Here is a 17,997-nt window from a genome sequence, read left to right as displayed (position 1 = left end):
AGGAATCTCTGCAGCCTTTGCCAGGAGGAGTCACTTGTGCGGTGAGTGCCTGCGGCACCTTGGAGCTCTCTCAGATAGTGAAAGTTAGAGGAGCGAGTGAGCACCTGCCTGCAAGCCAGGCCAAGTTGAGTTGTCTGTCCCTTGCAGGGACATGCCTCTGACAGCTTTCACACGGCAGTCATCCTCTAGCAGATGTTGAGATTCCATCAGTGGGCACAACATAACCCCTCCCCCTTGTCACAGCATGTGACTGCTGTTTGTGGACACCTTGTGGATGTGGCAGCAGTGGGAGTTTTTTTCAGCCTTTCATTTGGGAGCTACATTTCAGCTTTGAGTCAACAGGTTGCTTCTAGTCCTGCTAAAATGTATGTTATGATCCTTCCTGCCGTGATCAGCCTGTGTTTCTGTGCTAGAGCCAAGGCCGAACTGGTGCCAGAGCCCTCCCTGTCTGCTGAGCTTTTGTTTAGAGCTTCTGCCATTAGTTAATGGCCTTGTCATGCAATGTGTTTGCTAGGACAGACTGGGAATGTCACAGCCTCATAGAACACTGCAGATTCTGCAGATTCTGAAGTAGCCTTGCCTGTGGGCTGTTTTGCATCCCTGAAAAAAAACCCTGAGGAGTAACTATGCTCCTCCTGTCGGGTTGAGGAAAACAGTGAGGCCAGGAATCTGTTCTTGCTGTGTAACCTCAGGTAAAGCTTCATCCACATGTGTGTATTTCCAGCTCGTGTGGAACTTGTGCCCAGCACTTGAGCAGGTGGTTTCTCCAGGTCTGGGCTAGGGAGGGAGAACCTGCTTTTTCCAATGTTGTCACTTGCCTTCAGTGACAAATGGAGTGGCTGCTGCCACTGGCACTTTCACTCCAGAGTCTGCTTCTGGATTGCAAATATTTTCTTTCCCTTTCCTCCTCTTAGGGGCTTGTTGCTTTAAAATATTTTGTATACAGTTGGTCTTCTCAGTTTTTAAAGGACTGTGAGAAAGACTCTTCAGCTGGTTTTGGTGGAGCTGTAAATCCACATTAATGCATTGTGAATGCAAAGCTTGGTGACAGGTTTGTGGTGCCTGATCCTGTGCTGAGACAGAGGATAGAGGACAGAGCTGCTTAGAGATGTGCCTGGGTGGGCATTGCCTTGTGTCCTGCTCTCCTTGGACTGGAAGGGGGCAGAAGCTGAACTTGCTGCTCCATCGTAAAGTAGAAAAAGCTTTTGATTTGGAAAGTCAGATGATGGGCTGTCCCTTTTCTTTCACAAATTTGAGTTTTCACCTAAATAGCCCTTTCTAACTAGTCTCTTATGAAGGGTGGTATAGGAAGGCACGACGGGTGAATAAGGCCACCAATGGGGAAGAGGTAAGAAAGCCTTTTCAGTGGTGATTATCCTGTGGTCCTAGCACATGGTGCAAAAGGCCATTTCCACTTACATGGAAATGAGCATGGGGGGATTTTAGGAGGGAGTCATAGCAAGGATTGCCCTACCACATCATCAGGATGGTTCAGTGCCTTGGTCAAGGCAACTGAACCGTTACTACATGTTGAAGCAGACAAAATGCCTTGTAAGAAAGTGGAAACATGAGGCAAGCTCTTCTGGATCCTACCAAGTTTCTGACTGAGAAGAGGTGGGAGGATCTACATGATCCTGTGGAGGATGTTGCCTATTCCTTTGACATAGAGTAGCTGGGACTTAGTTCATCTTTCTGGGATGTTTCTTGGATCAACACTGACTTCTTTTTAGGTTTGATCTCTCTCTGGCTGTGCAGAAGGCTGGTCTGTACTGCTTGAGGGGTTGTGCTGCCATGGTCAGGACCTGCTTTCCAGTGCACTGCATTGGTGCCTCTGTGACTGGCCTAGGAGATCAGAGCCACTTCCAGAAGACATAAGGAGAAGCATGAACTGGTGCCCTATCAGAGAAGGTGAGCTCATGTTAGGAGAGAGACTGGAAAATAATATGGAAGTATTCTATACAAAATCTTGTCTCTGCTGACCAGAACGGGCAGAAGACCTGAGTTCTGTACTGTATAGCATTTACCAAGCTTTCAGGTGGCACTGTGGTGAGGACCATATAAGAACCTCAGTAGACAAGTGACCCAGTTTGCAACTTGGGCCTTGGGGGAGACTTTCTGGCCAGATTCCCAAAGAAGGTTGTTGGTGTGGAAAGTGCAGGCTGGAGCTTGCCCTTCATACATACCTGTATGCAACAGCATAATAAGATTAGGCAGGTCACTGCAGAGCTGAGAGCTGTTCCCACCCAGGCATATTTAGTGTGTCTGTGAGTACATTGTCAAGCATCAGCTGGTGACGGGCTGATCTGATGCTGTTGCAGGGCACCTTCAGAGCATTTGGTATCATCAGATGGATGCATGCTGGACAATAAAACTTGTCCACCTGGATTGGATAGTCATCAATATCCACAAGTCTTATAGCCATGTTCACCTGAGCTTATGGGGCAGATGAAGAAAATAAAAAAATACACTATTTTCTGGATTAAAAAAAACAAACAGGTATCAAAGTTTGCAAAGTATCTTTGCTTGTAGGAATAATATCATTGATTAGCCCAATTTTAGTTAGTTTCTCCTTAAAATTCAAATATAAACCATGTTGCTGTGCCTACCCTTACAGTCATTCCCACACAACGCATGGGTTTTGTCCATTTTTTGTCCCTTACTTTGCTTACCTAACTCCAGTCTTCCTTGCACTATACTTCCTATTAAAGGTGAGAAGCATTTATTCATGCTAGGCTTTGGCAGTCCTTAAAGAACCTTTGCCCCACATCTGCCAAGACAGCATCATCTTCATTTCTGGCTCAAGAATCTTAGCTGTGACGTGAAAATCAGAGAGCTTCAGCCAGGAATTTTTTCTTCTTTAGTTCCTTTGCTTTCACATCATTCTTAAATAAAGACACAGAGTGAAATTCACCCCCTGAAGAGACTGAATGATTGCCCTAGTAGGACATCCTTTGTAGGATTTCCTCACCATCCTGCTTTATCCTGAGACAATTTCTTCCTTAAGTTGTCATTTTCTAATCTCTTCTAATGTCTGCTGCCTCCCAACTGACAGTTGTTGTCCTTTCCTGGGTATTTGATCACTTCTTTCTTCATCCATGACTCAACCAAAGTCAAAAAGGTGGATAAAGACTTGCAATTTTTCCACATCTCTTCTTTTGGAAAGCCAACATGAGCTTGGGCCAACTGAAGAGTTAGTGCAGTTGTCTTGAAAAAGCATCAGGAGGGTGCTTGTGTTGCACTCAGCCTCTTTAGCAGGTGCTGGCAATGTTCTGACATCAATATTATGCAAATCCTTGTAGGTGCATTTCAAGGTTGTAGTGAATGTAAACTGAGCTTGTACTTGATCTTGGTAGGCTTGGAATATCTGAGGCAGTGTAAAGAAATTTATTACAAATCTGATGCTGATCTTAGTGAAACACACAATTCCATAAACAGCAGAGCTAACCAAGTTGCCCGATTGCCTGTGGTTTTCTGTCCTGCTCCCTCTTGCACCACAATGCCCTCAGATTTCCCCCCACCTCATAAATACCCAGTATGCTCTGTCCTCCTGTTTATCCCTCACTACTGCCTGGTGGCTCATGCTGGCCAAGATGTGCATGTTCACTGGGCCGTACGTACATGACTGTGCACCTGGCAGACCAAATGAGCAGATAAACACTGAGCTCACAGGGCATCATCTCCACCTGGCCTCACATGCAGACGTGGGTGGCTCCATCCAGACATGCATGGCTTTGCCACCAGTGCAGCCCATGCCTGCTGAGGATATTGCATTGGCCACATGTGCAGCAGATGTTGCTCCATACTGGAGCAGTGCTTTGGGAATCCAGCACATGGAGACAGGCAAAGAACATCCTCAGTGGTGAAACTGAGACGTTGCCCAGAGGCTATCAGCTGTTCATGCAAGTGTTAGAAGAATAAAGATGTTCTGTGTTAACACTTCAGTAAAGAACTACAAGAATCGTTTGAAGTCTGTGAAGGCTCCCTTGGTCTAAGAGATTTGTGTTCAATTTATTTAGCTTATGCATGAGATTTTGTGGAGATTTACTCATAGTCTCTCTCTGTCTACCAAGAGGGAACATTTTTTCTCAGAAGACTTTTTAATTTAATAGGAAGCAGTGTATCTGAAGCTAGGCAAAAGAGCAAATAAGGCAGAACATTTATATCAGCATCATTATTTTTGCTACATCTGTGCTGGAGGCTTGATGAATTTGCTCTTGAAGTCTTAAAATCAGGACTGGATATCTTGGTAAAGTTCTGCTCAAGCAGTGTGAGAGTAAAAGACTGGAAGGAGAAGTTGCTGATGGAAGGAGCACTGCTCCCTGTGATGGAGGATTTCCAGGAGGATGTCAGCAGGATGTCTCTTGGCCTTTAGAGCAGTGCTGATAAGAAGTAACAGTGTGGGACTGGGAGTTGAAGCTAGATACAAGCAACCTGGACAGATGTGATTTCCTAGAAATCTGTGCCTGCGATGCTCAAATGACATACTTGCAGAGGTGAGCACTGAGTGCAGACACCTTTTTCTGAAGTACAGACTTAGTCCAGTATTTGGGAAAATTTTGTTTCTTGGGAGTTCCCAGGACAGGGCTGCACTCTTGTGTTACCTTCTGGTTATCCTGTTCTGTGACTCTGGGAGCCTCTGTCCTCACTCTCTCTGAACCATTTGTTAACTCTGGGAAGCAGGAAGCAAGCCAGTAATACCCTTCACAGCTTTTCATGAAAGTAAGTTATTTACTTCATCCAGTTGTCTGCAAGGGTTACAGTAAAACTTTCTCTTCCTGAAGCATAATTAGCCAGATCTGTTTCTGCAACCCAAAGGATAAAGTTTCTTGGAGTCTCTGAGGTGAGCAACCTCCAGCATAACAAAATTCCCCAGAAGAGCCCTTGGGGAACCATTGCAACACCACAGGATGCTCTTGAGTTCACCCGTGTACAGTGTGAAGACTCACAGAGGAGAGGAAAAACACTGATTTGATTTTGTAAATAAAATCACATGCTTTCTCTCAGGGGCTGAAAAGAGACTCCCCTTTCACAGCTCCAGGAATTTTACTATTTGAATATTTTTTCTTTAAACTAAAAAAAAAAAAAAGTCTTTTGAACCAGAAAATTTTATCCAAGATTGTGTAGTGATTAATATGATCCATCTTCAGTCATGCTCAAATGACATACTTGCAGAGGTGAGCACTGAGTGCAGACACCTTTTTCTGAAGTACAGACTTAGTCCAGTATTTGGGAAAATTTTGTTTCTTGGGAGTTCCCAGGACAGGGCTGCACTCTTGTGTTACCTTCTGGTTATCCTGTTCTGTGACTCTGGGAGCCTCTGTCCTCACTCTCTCTGAACCATTTGTTAACTCTGGGAAGCAGGAAGCAAGCCAGTAATACCCTTCACAGCTTTTCATGAAAGTAAGTTATTTACTTCATCCAGTTGTCTGCAAGGGTTACAGTAAAACTTTCTCTTCCTGAAGCATAATTAGCCAGATCTGTTTCTGCAACCCAAAGGATAAAGTTTCTTGGAGTCTCTGAGGTGAGCAACCTCCAGCATAACAAAATTCCCCAGAAGAGCCCTTGGGGAACCATTGCAACACCACAGGATGCTCTTGAGTTCACCCGTGTACAGTGTGAAGACTCACAGAGGAGAGGAAAAACACTGATTTGATTTTGTAAATAAAATCACATGCTTTCTCTCAGGGGCTGAAAAGAGACTCCCCTTTCACAGCTCCAGGAATTTTACTATTTGAATATTTTTTCTTTAAACTAAAAAAAAAAAAAGTCTGTCTGAACAGTAAATATTTATCCAAGATGTGTAGTGATTAATATGATCCAATCTTCAGTCATTTTGAACAGTGTCATGATGACAGATGTTAATTCAGAAAGGAATAGATTGTACGATTTATGCCCGAAACACATGTGTTCCCTGGCAGGCTCCATGGATTGCAGAGTTAGTGCTGCCTGAGCAATTTGTAACGTTTTCTCTGCCTCGAAGCTCTGAGGGCTCCAGAACAGGGGGTTGACCTATATCTCCAGTTTGCTATAATAAACACTGAGGTAACTAAACTCCCTGCCTGCTTTTATCTTCCTAAATTTCTCTCCCTCTGTTATCCAGCTGTGAGTGATGCTTCTGGTTCTTCCCAAGGAGGATGGCAGCTCCTTTCTGTAAGAAATGGGGGTGCTCGTGTGTGCATGGGGTACAAATTCCTCATCTCCTCCCCCTCTAGGTTCAGCTTCTCTTCCTCCTCAACAATTGCAGTTATTTAATGTGAACACTTGTCCTGACAACGGGAGTAAAAATAAACCAAGTCAAGGTAGTAAGCAAGAGATTCTGGGAAGACCTCCCTTTTCTGGTGGTATTTGTATTCTTACAGTGGCAAATTTATGGGATGTGTCTAAGGGTGTTTCTTCTGAGTTAAGGCCGGGTTTGGGAAACTATTGGTATCTTACTATTTATTTATTTTAATCAGATACATGAAATTGAAGAATTTATGTTCTGTTTGGGTTACAGTTTATTTAAATTCTCATGTCTTAAGAATATTAAATTATGTTTCTTTAAAACACTTCTTTTGAAAAAAAAACAACCAACCCAACACCTATGGCTAATGCAAGTCTAGAAAATAAAGTAGGTCAGGAGCTTCCTGGCATCTTCCCAGCCTCTTGTTATTTTGACCTTTCTGCTTTCTCTATGCTGCTAAATAATTTGTATATATTCTATATGAACACTGAGTGAACATACAAATTATTTGGCTTCTCATTTCAGCAAAAATGCCAAAATAGGAGAAGACAGATTTTCTGTGTACTCTTGCTGTAAAAACAATGTAAAAATTTCCCTAGAGACTCACTTTAAGATAACTTCAGAAAGCAATGAGGGTTTCTAGGCCATAATTCTTCCTGTGGTGATCCTTTAGCTTTTGTTGTTGTTGTTGTAATGTGCCAATAGTTTAGTCTAAATATGTATTGTTTAATGTGTTGTTGTTTGTATTCAAACTCATGAACCAGTTCAGCTCCCTAAAAAAGACTTTGCTGTTGGGTGTCCTCAGATGCCCTGGGATACCCTCATGCTTTGTCATCAAAGCCTGCAAAGACAGCATTTAACAATTTTTGTGGGTTTTTTGCTTTTGTGCAGTCATACTGTTGTAAGTGGAGCAGGCAGCTGTGCTTAGAGGTGGAATCACCTTATGTTTTCTGTTATAAGCAACAAGGAAAATGCTCTGTCATTTTATTACACCATTGTCTCTGAGCTGATGTTTTCCATGCCACGTGTTTGGCACAGCTGGAAAGTTCAGCTAAAATAACTTAGCTGACTCTCAGGATGAGGCTACTGAAAATGCAGTTTTATCACTTTTTATTTCTAAAATTTAAAAAAAGCCCAGTTCCCAGCCAGGGCAATGGCTGGGAGTTGTTGAGGCTCTGCTACCATAGCAGCCTGGTGTGGCTCCTGCTGTTCTGTGAAACCCCAGGGCTTGGTCTGATGTTCCATGGGAGCTGCTGGATGCTGGTAGTGCTGCTCTGCCTGCCCTGAGCATGGTCTGTCCCACCAGGCCTTCCCTACCCTGCCTACACTGCTCAGGTGCCCTTTTCCTACGGTTACTTGGGATGCAGCAGCATCTCCAGGGATGTCGGAATAAACCAGCATATTTCCTTCAGCTGGTTCTCCACAAAGAGATTGGGGCATGAGCTGGGAACAGAGCATCTCTCCTAGACTCTCAGGAGCTCCCCCTTCTCCTGCCAGCCACCTGGGCAACGTGAAGGAGCAGTAGCCTGGTGAGATGCATGTCAAGAGAGCAAAGCAGGAATATTGGAGGTTGAAGGGTGATGGGCACTAGGGACAGCAGAGAAGGGGGAAGGGTTTACAACTAGCAGGGAACTCCTCAAACACTTGTGGGTTTGTTAGGTGCAAATTGTTCAGGAGTCCTGTAAGAGGATGCTTTTTTTGTCCTCTAACAGATAACCTAGAACACAATCACTCACTGGAGCTTGTAGTTGCACTTACAGGACTGTGTCCTGGGTTTAATTGCTCCATTTGGTGAAGTTTTTCTTGAGTTGAATTTTTTTTAAAACATATTAAAACTTTTTAAAGAGTTGGGTTTTTTTTGTTATAAAAATGAAGCTGCTGAAAGTTAGGAAAAGAAAAAAAATAACAACATTGCATTTTTTAAGGTTAATGCAGTTCTTCTGTGCAGATGTTATCCTTAATTACATAAATGCATCCTGGCTCTTTTTGAACACAGCTGTCTATCTAGTGGAGAGGGAAGACTTAGATTTATTCTAATTTCTGTGGTGCAATACATTCAGTTTTGGTATGAGCATGTAGATAGGAGAAAGGAGAGAACAAAGTATGGTCTTCTGATTACTTCTGATTACAGACACTGAGGATTCCTCTTGAGGAGGTGGTGTAGCCTGATGTGATATGTTGGGTAAGGTAGATCAGATTTTCCCCCAAACACATTTGAGTCTCATGGGATGGATATGCAGGAGAGCTGAGCAGCAGCAAAGTCAGTGGAGTTGTGCTGTGGACTTAACAGGTATTTTGAAAGCCCAGCATGAGGTGTCTGAAGTAGAGCATCAGGAAGCAATGGAAACAGTGGGTGTTCAGCTTTGTTTGTTTTCTCCCCTGTAAAATGGTGTCACGTATGTAAAATATTGCAGAGATGCTCTAAATTCGAGAGTGCTGTTTGTAAAATACTCAGATATATGGTGATACAAGAAAAATCTTGTGGGAAAACTAGAAAGTCACTCTTCATCACAGAAATCCTGTGCTGAAGTTGCAGGGCTGTCCTGCTTCAGTCCTCACTGACACTTGGATTTGGCCTTTCAGCCCTGCTATTCTTTTGGTAGATGTCAGATGAGTGTGACATTTCTTAGACTGTGTCATAAAAAATTGTAGTGAAATAAAGAGGCTGGTGCCTAATGGGAATAAAATACCCTGTAAATAATGGAGATATTCTAGGCCCTGCTCTTCTTTGGGATTTTTCTGAAACTGTACTACTTTAGGTATTTTTTCATTGTAGGATTATTCTTATTCACAGGCCAAAAACCACAACATAGACATAAATTATCTAAATCCATTACTTTCTACTTAAAACTTCCGTCTTCCAAACCAGGAATATTTCTTCAAATTTTGGCTCAAAATCCAGCTTATATTTTGAGCAAAAGAGTCTGTAGTACAGTCTATCAATCACCCTGTGGGTGCATAGTACAAGCACATCTCCTGACACACCGTATGTGAGCTCTCATGTATCTGAAACCCGGTGTTCATCAGAATAATCTTCAGTGTTTTTATGCAGCTCCTCTGAAATGTTCCAAGCTCCATTTTTTTCACAAGACAATCTCTTGTTTTCAACAACGTTTTGTTATCTTAAATCTGTGGACAGTATTTTGCTCTCATTACATGGATAAAACCATAGAAATACATTTTTAAAAAAGAAATTCCTTTTCCCTTACAGCAGAGCATAAAAATAAACTTGCTCTTCTGACTTTTTAGTGCTCATCTTGGCCTCGTTCTGCCTAGTCCTGTGAATCAGAAGACCACAGCTGGCCTTAGAGCAGCAACACAGGAGGCCCATGTCAGTCTGTTTTTAGGTTAGAGGGAGCACTCAGTCATACAGGTCAAACCAAGTTTGAAATTCAGTAGCTCTTTTTGAATCTGCTTTTCTGCTTATTTGTAATATGTGCTGGCAGGCAAACAGGACAGAAACCTTGTCCTGACAGCCAGGGGAATGAGCACGTTGCAGAGTTTCAGCTAAGTGATGTGGGACACAGCAGCACCGTGTCACCACAGGGGCTGCTGCTTTCTGAGCCTCTCTCTATGGACATGCAGCTTCTAGCACTGTGTGTAGCCAGGGTCCCAGGTAGTTCATGTGGCTGGCACAACATTTAAAGTCTGCAACCACTACTTAGAATTAAGTTTCTCATGTGGTTTTCAACCTGGTTATCAAGCCTAAAGAAACAAATGTCTAGCCAGTATTATTAGCTCAAATCTACTGACAAAAAATAGTTAGATTTTTGTTTTAAATAAAAAAAAAAATTAGTAGTACCATGTATTGGGGTGTTTTTGTCTCCATCATGCTTTGCTGCTGAAAACATCAGGTAGAAAATGCGTTTGGGTTTCATAATGAGAAACAGTAGTAAAAGCTAAATTTGGGGATTTGCAGCCTCCCAGGAGTTCTCTTGGATGCTGTAAGGCTGCTGGGAGATGGGGAATGCCAACCAGCAAATAGCCTGGGAAATTACAACCATTTGATTTTAGACTTGATCAGTGGGAGAGTATTTGGGGAAAGGAAAGAAAAATTGTAAAGGATTAGAAGTATCAAATTGTTGGATAGTCCAAGAGCTGCATCTCTTTTGACAGTGGGACAAAGAGAAGATGAGGGAAGAGTTCAGGCACAATCTGCAATATTTCTGATTAAGGCAGGGTAAGAGCTTTTCAGTGGGGCAGATAAGAGTGGAGCAAAATGTTCTAGAGCATTTCTAGTCTCTAGAAACTGAAGAATGGGAACATTCATAACAAGTGCTGGCCACCAGGACCATGTACAGAGGGTGGTGAGGGGTTCTTCATCACTTTGAGAAAGGTGGGTAAATATATTTGAAGTGTGGGCTAGTGGGTCTGGCTGTTGACCATCAACCCAGACTGCAGGCTCTCAGCACCTCTGTTCTTGTTGCTAAAAATTCCTTATTGCTTTGATAATCAGTGCAAATGATGCAACTGAATTTATATTACCCCTTGTAGAAGAGTATTTTCTAGGCCTCTACGTCTACTTGACCGCTGAGAAATGCAGCATTGACTGATAAGATGATGATTTTCTAGTGGAAAAACACCTTCCACATCTAATCCAATTATGCCTGAACTGAAGCCTTTCAAAAGCCTCTACAGATGGATTGCAGCAGTTCTGCTGTACGCTGTGTTTGTGTGACAGTGAGTGCTTGTGGATGACAGCTATAGAATAAACCACATTCCAGTCTAGGTGGGGGCAAAGATCCCAGTGAACTACGTGCTTCCAGGCATGGCGAGGTCTTGTGACTGGTACATCATCCCCAGGCTTTTTCTTTCTCTCACACCCTTCTTCCTTTCCATTTTGGGTGTTATCAGAGTCTGGAAGAGCAATAATCTCCATTTACTACAGGTTGTCCTTCCAGTCTTCTCATTTTTCTTGTTGCCCTGCAGCAGAGCATTGCATACCCAGACTTTTTGAGCTCTGTGTTGCCTGTAGCTGTCCTTTGCAATCTCCCTGTCCCCTTCCCATTGGACTTAAAAGTGTTCCTGAGCACTGCTGCTTGTTCTCCTAAATCCAGTAGTATCACAGAGGTACAGAGGAGGCATCATCCATGTTATCAGGATGCAGCAGCATTACCCCTCATTTTGCTTAGTACATTAGAAATGTTGTTCTGGGAGACTCAGCCTGCTTCTAGGTGTTTGTTTCTTCTATTAAGGTGTGTTTCTTGGCTAAGGCTCCAAGTTCTGCATTTTATTTTGGTATATGTCATGATTCACCTTAGTAAATCCAAGAACAGAAGATGGAAAACTGAATGGAGACGACAGTAGTTTACAACCAGCTGTCCCTATTACCCTTCAGTATTCTGCAAATGGACAAAATGAGGGATTACAGCTGGATTGTCTTGTTTCTGTAGCTATTAGGTGAGCCCTGCCATTTTTTATCCCTCCCTCATAACCTGCCATCTCTGGTATGCCATGTCCATATCCATTTATTCCTGGAGTGGTGTCTCTAGAGGGGATATTTCGGCCTCTCTCCCTGGGTGGAAGCTGTACAAGACACTGGCTTGAAAGCCCTGGCCCATCTAAATTGTTTCTACTTTTTAAATAGTCTCCTCTAAAGTCTTTAGTGATGTCCATTACACAACTTTGAAAACACTCCAAGATTGCTTAAAAATGCTGTGGCCCTCAGAGACTTGCTCTTCAGTTGTGTTTTCCTGCCTTTCTCTGTTGCTTGTTTCTTTGTACCATAGGCTTTTTTTGGCAGCCCGTGGCACTGTGAGTGCTGATCTGTGACTGAGACTCCAGGTGCACAGTGAGACCAACAAATAGTCAAGGTGGGAACTTAACACAGGGAAACAGTTTCCAGCCTGGACCCTATGGTTTCCACCTTAATGCCAGGAGGTGATGAGGTATTGTGTGAACATTACCTAAGCAATTTTCAGACTAGTTTTCTGACTTGCTATCATTATGGTAGTCAAGAAGGGAGATGTTGCATGCTCAGAGGCCCACCCTTAAGCATTGCAGGTTAAGTCACGGTAGCAGAGACCAGAGGATGCTCCCCAGCCTCCGAGTCCAAGATCCTGAATCCAGCAGGAAAAATATGCCTTCCCCCCCCAGTGCCTGCTGCTCCTTGGGTGGCTGGCTGTCTCCTCCCAGCCTAAAAAAGGGACAGAACTCCCTGACAGGAAGTAATTTCTTTGGAAACCTCGCTGAGCATCTGCATCCCATCAGACCCAACGTCCATGCTCGGCACAGCAGCATCTGAGCTCTAGGGGTAGCAGCAGCCCTGGCAGGGGCTGCAGGTCCTGAGGGGCTTGTGTCAGGGCAGCAGCCCCCCGGGGACTGCAGCTGTGGTGCTGCTCTCTTTTGGAGCTTGCCAGTGACGAGCTGCAGAGCAAAACCACAGGGCTTGAGATGCAGCTCAAAACTGCAGGGTTTGTAGAGCCAAACCACAAAACTGAGAGTTGCAGTAATTATAAGCCAGGGAAACAGTTTTTAGGTCCTTTGCCCACTGTAGAGGTGGAAGTGTGAGAGCTGTCTGCTGAGACTCCCTCTGTGCTTCTCCCTGGAATTGTTTTAGAGACCATAGAGGGAAAACACACAAAAATGAAAGATTACTCTCAATAATAATCTAATGGGAGCTGCACAGAAAAGTTACAGGGAAGAACACAGAGCAAGTAGAAATTAGTCAGAAGGGGGAAACCAGAACAGTTTTGGAGCTGTGTGGTAAGTGAGGAAAATGGTCAGGGAAATCATCTGGATGAATGACAGGAGAAACAGCCACACTGAAGGGGCCAAAGCAGCCAGGTTGTGTTCTCAGCTGTGATAAGATCCTCTGGCACTGAACAGACTGGGAACAGGCCAGGGATGATCCTAGCAGTTCGCACAGCACTGGGAAAACTGGCAACTGTGATATGTGTCATTATCTTCCTGAACAGCTCAACCAAGAGCAAAGACTAATAGTCTCAAGTGTTTGCAATCTTTTTGTGTTCCTCTTTAATATTTTGTGTGTGATGTAAAGGCTGTGTGAAAGCTACTTAAATCCCAGAACTTATGCAGAATCTCTTCTGGAGTGTGAGTACAAACAAAAGGTGGCTTCTGTCCACTTTAAATAGCTTGTAGACCCTTGGTTTAAATTGTTTGCAAAATGTAGGCAATGCCTTATTTAGAGTTGCACATGAAATTATAATTCAACTTATAAATTTATTTTAGTTTCAGGGTCAGATACTATTTTCCCAGGGTGTGCCTGCTTAAACCCATGATAAGATGGTTTCACTGAAAGAGTAGCCATTCAAGATTTTTGTTTATCATCTTCATTTCTGAGAGAGCTGGAGCATGTTTAATGCAAGTGGAATCTGTGATTTATTTTTTTTAATTTAATTTTTTTTTTCCTCTTCTTCAGTGGAACTGAAAGACCTCTGCTTTACATGTGCCTTTAGGAAATTCCAAAGGTTTCGTATTTATCCAGTTTTTAATGAATTTTCACAAGAAGGCAAAACTCAGCTGACCTACCAAATCCCTCAAATCCCTTGGTCAAATGGACTTTATCAACATTTTTAAAGTTGTTTTTGGTTTTTTGTTGGTTGTTGGTTTTTTTTTTAATTATGGGATCACTCAGTGGCTGAAAATGTAAAAAATGGCTGAAAAAAAAAGTGGCTGAAAATGGAAATTGTTAGACTGCCTTGACACCAGGCATTCTCTCTAATTCAACTGTCATGAAAGAACATGGGTTTTAATTGGGATTTTTTTTTTTTTTCCATTTAAAGTCCTGAGAGGGCTCTGCCATTGTTGAAATGCAAACTGAAACTCACAGGATCCTTGCCCTTGTCAGGAAAAGAGTATTATGTTTGGGCAGCTTGGGGGGGCGCACATGAGATCAAAACAGGATAACAATGGCATTTAGCTGTCTTAGGCTGTTGGTTTGGATAATAACATAATGCTTCAAAACATTATTCAGGGTCTGAAATTCAGCAGCTAAAGATGACAATGGGATTGTTCCACAAAGCAGCCTCTTTAAGGTGTTTGGCACCCTGGGGCGTAAGAGTTGACATGAGCTATGTGCAGTGCAAGCAGAGTGTGAAGTGCAGCAGACACAGGCTGTAGCAGAACTACCATCAATAATTACTGGGGTAGTCACTACTGGGCAGTGGAGGCTCCTGAGGATTTTGCTGGGTATTGCCAACATTTTCAGCAGTGCTCTGGAGGCAACTGTGAAGTCACTGTTAAGCTGCAAGCAACCCAAAATCGGTGTAAATAATGACTGACAAAGCACACGCATTTTATGTAGAGTGTAATATCTGCCTCTTGTTGCCTGTCATGGAGATCACAGGGAAGATGGCTCATTGCTTTGAGAAGGAGCTATTCAATCAGATTACCCTGCCAAAGCTGCTGTTAGCAGATTAAAATTCCTGCCATCCTCCCTGTGCCTTGCTCTGAATTTTTATCCCAAACAGAAGTGAAACATTCTGTAAGTCCTGTGAACAAGGAGCCTCCAGTTAATTTGAGGACAGTGCATACTATATCCACTAACACCTGGACATCCACTAATGTCTGGACTAGCAAGAGCAATGATATGAAGTGGTGTGGCAGAGAGGCACGAGCTCTAGGCAGGGCTGTGTAGCTGGGTAGCAGTGTTCAAGGCTATTGTTCTCCCACGTTTGCATGGCAAAGTCTTAAATTAAACCACAGTTTCCTGGAAAACCAAAAATAATGTATGTACTTGTGTTTTCCCTTGTACCATGAACATGCATGCCTCTTCAAGGTACAAGATTGCACCTTTGGAAGCTTATGGTGTAATTCACATCAAACCTCGCAGGATGGAATAAATCTAGGATAAAGTGAGAAGCATATAGGTCCCAACAAAGGTGAAGCTGTATGGTCGTTTTTAGGGTTTTGGTCTTCTTAAGGGCATTTGCTATCCAAGGATATCTCCCGTTGAAAGCAGATGAGAGTGATCACAGCACATGCTGACAAGCTTAAGCCATTAACCAAACTGGCTGAAGTGGTAGTAAGAGTGAAAAGATGGCACCAGGGAGGGGGTAGATTGTGCTGAAGCTCTCGGGCTTCTCTGTCTCCTTTGCACTCCTCATCTAGACTAGCCCAAGTGCATCTGCACATGCTGCTGTCACCCCTCCAGGACACACCCTCCCACTGCAACCTCATACAAGTGCCTGTGGCAGTGAGCAGGGACAGTGGGAACTGCTGCCAGTAGAGTTGTTTTTTTCTTTAAATAATAATAACAATCTGCTATCTTTTGTGTGTAATTGTATTTGTTGTTTTATCTTCTCTCTCTTTTTTGTTTTGTTTTTGTTACCAGAGTGCCTCTGATGGCTTTTGGAAGTCAGTGGCAACTCGTGTCCCAAGAGAACCTCATGAGATACGTATCCTGAATCCTTTCTTCATCCAGGAGGCAGCTTTCAGCTTCATTGGACTGCCTTTCAACAATGGCCTGATGGGCAGAGGGGTAGGTATAAAGGGGGCAAGAAGGACAAGAGACCAAGCAGCAGAGTAGACTTAGGCTGTTCTTACTTTTCCTTTGGGCTTCTGCTGTTGAACAGTGAAAGAAGGGGACTTGGTCTCTTTCATGGTGGTAGCACTTAGTCTCCTTAAGGCCAAGGCAAGATCTATCCTTTCTGATACTAGAGCCACTTTGCTGGAGGCAGCTCTGAGGCTTCCAGCTCCAGCTGGATGATTTCTTGTCACCCACAGCCTGCCAAAAGGGCACTTGTGGGGTGGAGGGAGTTCCTTCCCAAAAGGAAAAAGGAAACCTGCTCTCTGCACCCTCAGCACATCGGGAAGTGGTGTGAGTCTCCCTAAAGGTCATGCTACTGTTTTACAATGAACTGTCCTCAAAGAGACTGCAGCTTAAAGTCACTGATATTGCACATCTCATCCTGTATCCCAGGCTCACAGCAAAAGAAGACAAAGGTTTATTTTATGAGGGCTTTGGTAAGAAATTTTGATCTTACAGTGGGAAGTTCTAGATGTAGTAAGTTACAAAAGAAAACAACTTAGATCATAGTTGTTAACAAAATACCTTCATGATCATTCTGGCATCTGTCACTTCCAGTGCAGCTTTTTGGAGTGTTAGTGTCGAGTAGGTGGTGAGTAGGTTTTTCTGGGTTATCTCACACTGCAACACTGTTCTCAGAACCTATTTATATTTACTCTGCCTAATATATCAACCATTAGAGAAAGTATTCCTTGGGTGGGTAAATTACTCGTGTACACATGTGATATAGTTGTTGATAGACACCACACGTGACATTTTTGGTCACATTAGCACAGCTGACAATCTCAGAGAGCAGCACTTTTGCTGGACAAGGTCTGCTTGCTCTGCGCCTGGCATCATCCTTCCATTGTTATCAGTACAGGAGGTTTGCCCATGTTGCAGCATGGATTTGGACTAGACAGAATAGACAGTGCCTCATTTTCCATCCTCTAAAGTCTTCAGAAATATTAGAGACGTTTGTTTTGTGCAGGTCAGATGGGTGCCTGGAGGTAAGAAATTCGCTTCTTAAAATGTGGTGTGCAAGATGTGCAGACAGATTCAGCCACACAGAAGTGCATTGCTGTGTATCTAGGTACAGAAGCTGTTCTGGGCTTCTGGAAACACTGGATTTTTGCTCTGTGCACTGAAGATATCCCAATTATTCCCTTCAATAAGGAAGTAATTTACTTCATGTCTCTTCATTCTCCAGAACTTACCCTTAGAAGGATGTGGTCTTGATTTGTCTTCCAGAAAATCAAAACTGCTGCCTCCATGAAGGACAGAAAACATCAGACTTTTGCCTTTAGTTTCTCCAGATTTGTTTTATTTTTAAACATGTTATTTTAATATACAAGATATTACTTAAGCTGAGAGGAGAAGAGAGAAACCGGAAATGAAAATGCTGTGAACTGAAGTTTATGAGGTTTTGATAGGTTGTTTAACACACATCAGATTGGGAAATGAAGGCATCTTAATTGAAACCTGATGTTTCACTTCATGAAAGTCCAATCGAGCATTTTAAAATAGTTTATGGAGCTTTAAGGCAAGCAGTCTTTGCCCATGACCCCTGCTAGATTGTGTAAATTGTAGCTCATTCCTTCAGATGGGGCAGCAGGAGCTCTACAGGTGCATCTGTGGGGCTGAGACATGAGTATGCCCTGTGCTGTCTGTGCAAGAGCACTGCTAGAGTGATTCTGTCAGAGTTTAAAAATAGGGAGAGAGTATTTCTAGCCTGTGGGTACAAATTTTACTGCAGATATTAACTCTGGGCTGCCATCATAGAGTTGCTGGGACTTCACGCTGCAGCAGTGTCAGCGCTTCCACAGAAGCTACTGCTGCCAGTGTAAAGAGGGAAGAAGAGTCTGGGAAGGGTCCTGGTGATACAAATTTGCCACAGACCTTTTTTTCACTGAGACTTTAAATGGGAGGAGTGTCAATCAGAGCCTGTAGACCAAGAATCCAACTCATTAAAGATTTGAGATCCAGCAACATGAGTGAAGCAGCTAGAGCAAGGAGAATTGCTCCACAAGAGACAGTGTGACCCAGCAGCCACAGAGCTTAGCTGGTTGGGTTCAGAGTCATGCTTTAGAGATGTGAGACATCCTGGGAAACTTTACTGAAGAAAGAAGCATATGAACATGGAGAAGGAAAACACTGAGGTCTAGTAAGCAAAAGCACAGAAAACAGTATGTGTCCTGAGTTTCTTGGGGGGAGCCAGGCTAGGGCAGATTGGTGCCTCCATATGCTGTGGTATGTTGGAGAGACTACACACAGAAGGATCAAGGCTGAGGTTGCCTTAGTAATC

The 17,997-nt window shown here is 43.3% G+C and overlaps 1 protein-coding gene across 7 annotated transcripts in view; it reads left to right on the top strand.

Annotated features, from left to right (window-relative positions):
- Positions 1-17,997, top strand: part of ST3GAL3 (ST3 beta-galactoside alpha-2,3-sialyltransferase 3) — a 181,209-nt gene that overhangs the window by 141,731 nt on the left and 21,481 nt on the right. For 3 of the 7 annotated variants that reach the window (XM_010006570.1, XM_010006569.1, XM_010006572.1), the window contains one exon: positions 15,519-15,665. The exons of 3 other annotated variants lie outside the window; for them this stretch is intronic. In XM_010006570.1, coding sequence (XP_010004872.1) covers positions 15,519-15,665 — 147 coding nt within the window. The remainder of the gene's footprint in view (positions 1-15,518; positions 15,666-17,997) is intronic. One more of the 7 variants, XM_010006571.1, reaches the window with a different exon arrangement.

The sequence above is a fragment of the Chaetura pelagica genome, unplaced genomic scaffold (assembly GCF_000747805.2).
Source record: "Chaetura pelagica isolate M959 unplaced genomic scaffold, ChaPel_1.0 scaffold69, whole genome shotgun sequence".
NCBI classification, from domain to species: Eukaryota; Metazoa; Chordata; class Aves; order Apodiformes; family Apodidae; genus Chaetura; species Chaetura pelagica.
Note: the sequence above shows the minus strand (reverse complement) of the source record. Positions and strands in the feature narration are given on the sequence as shown.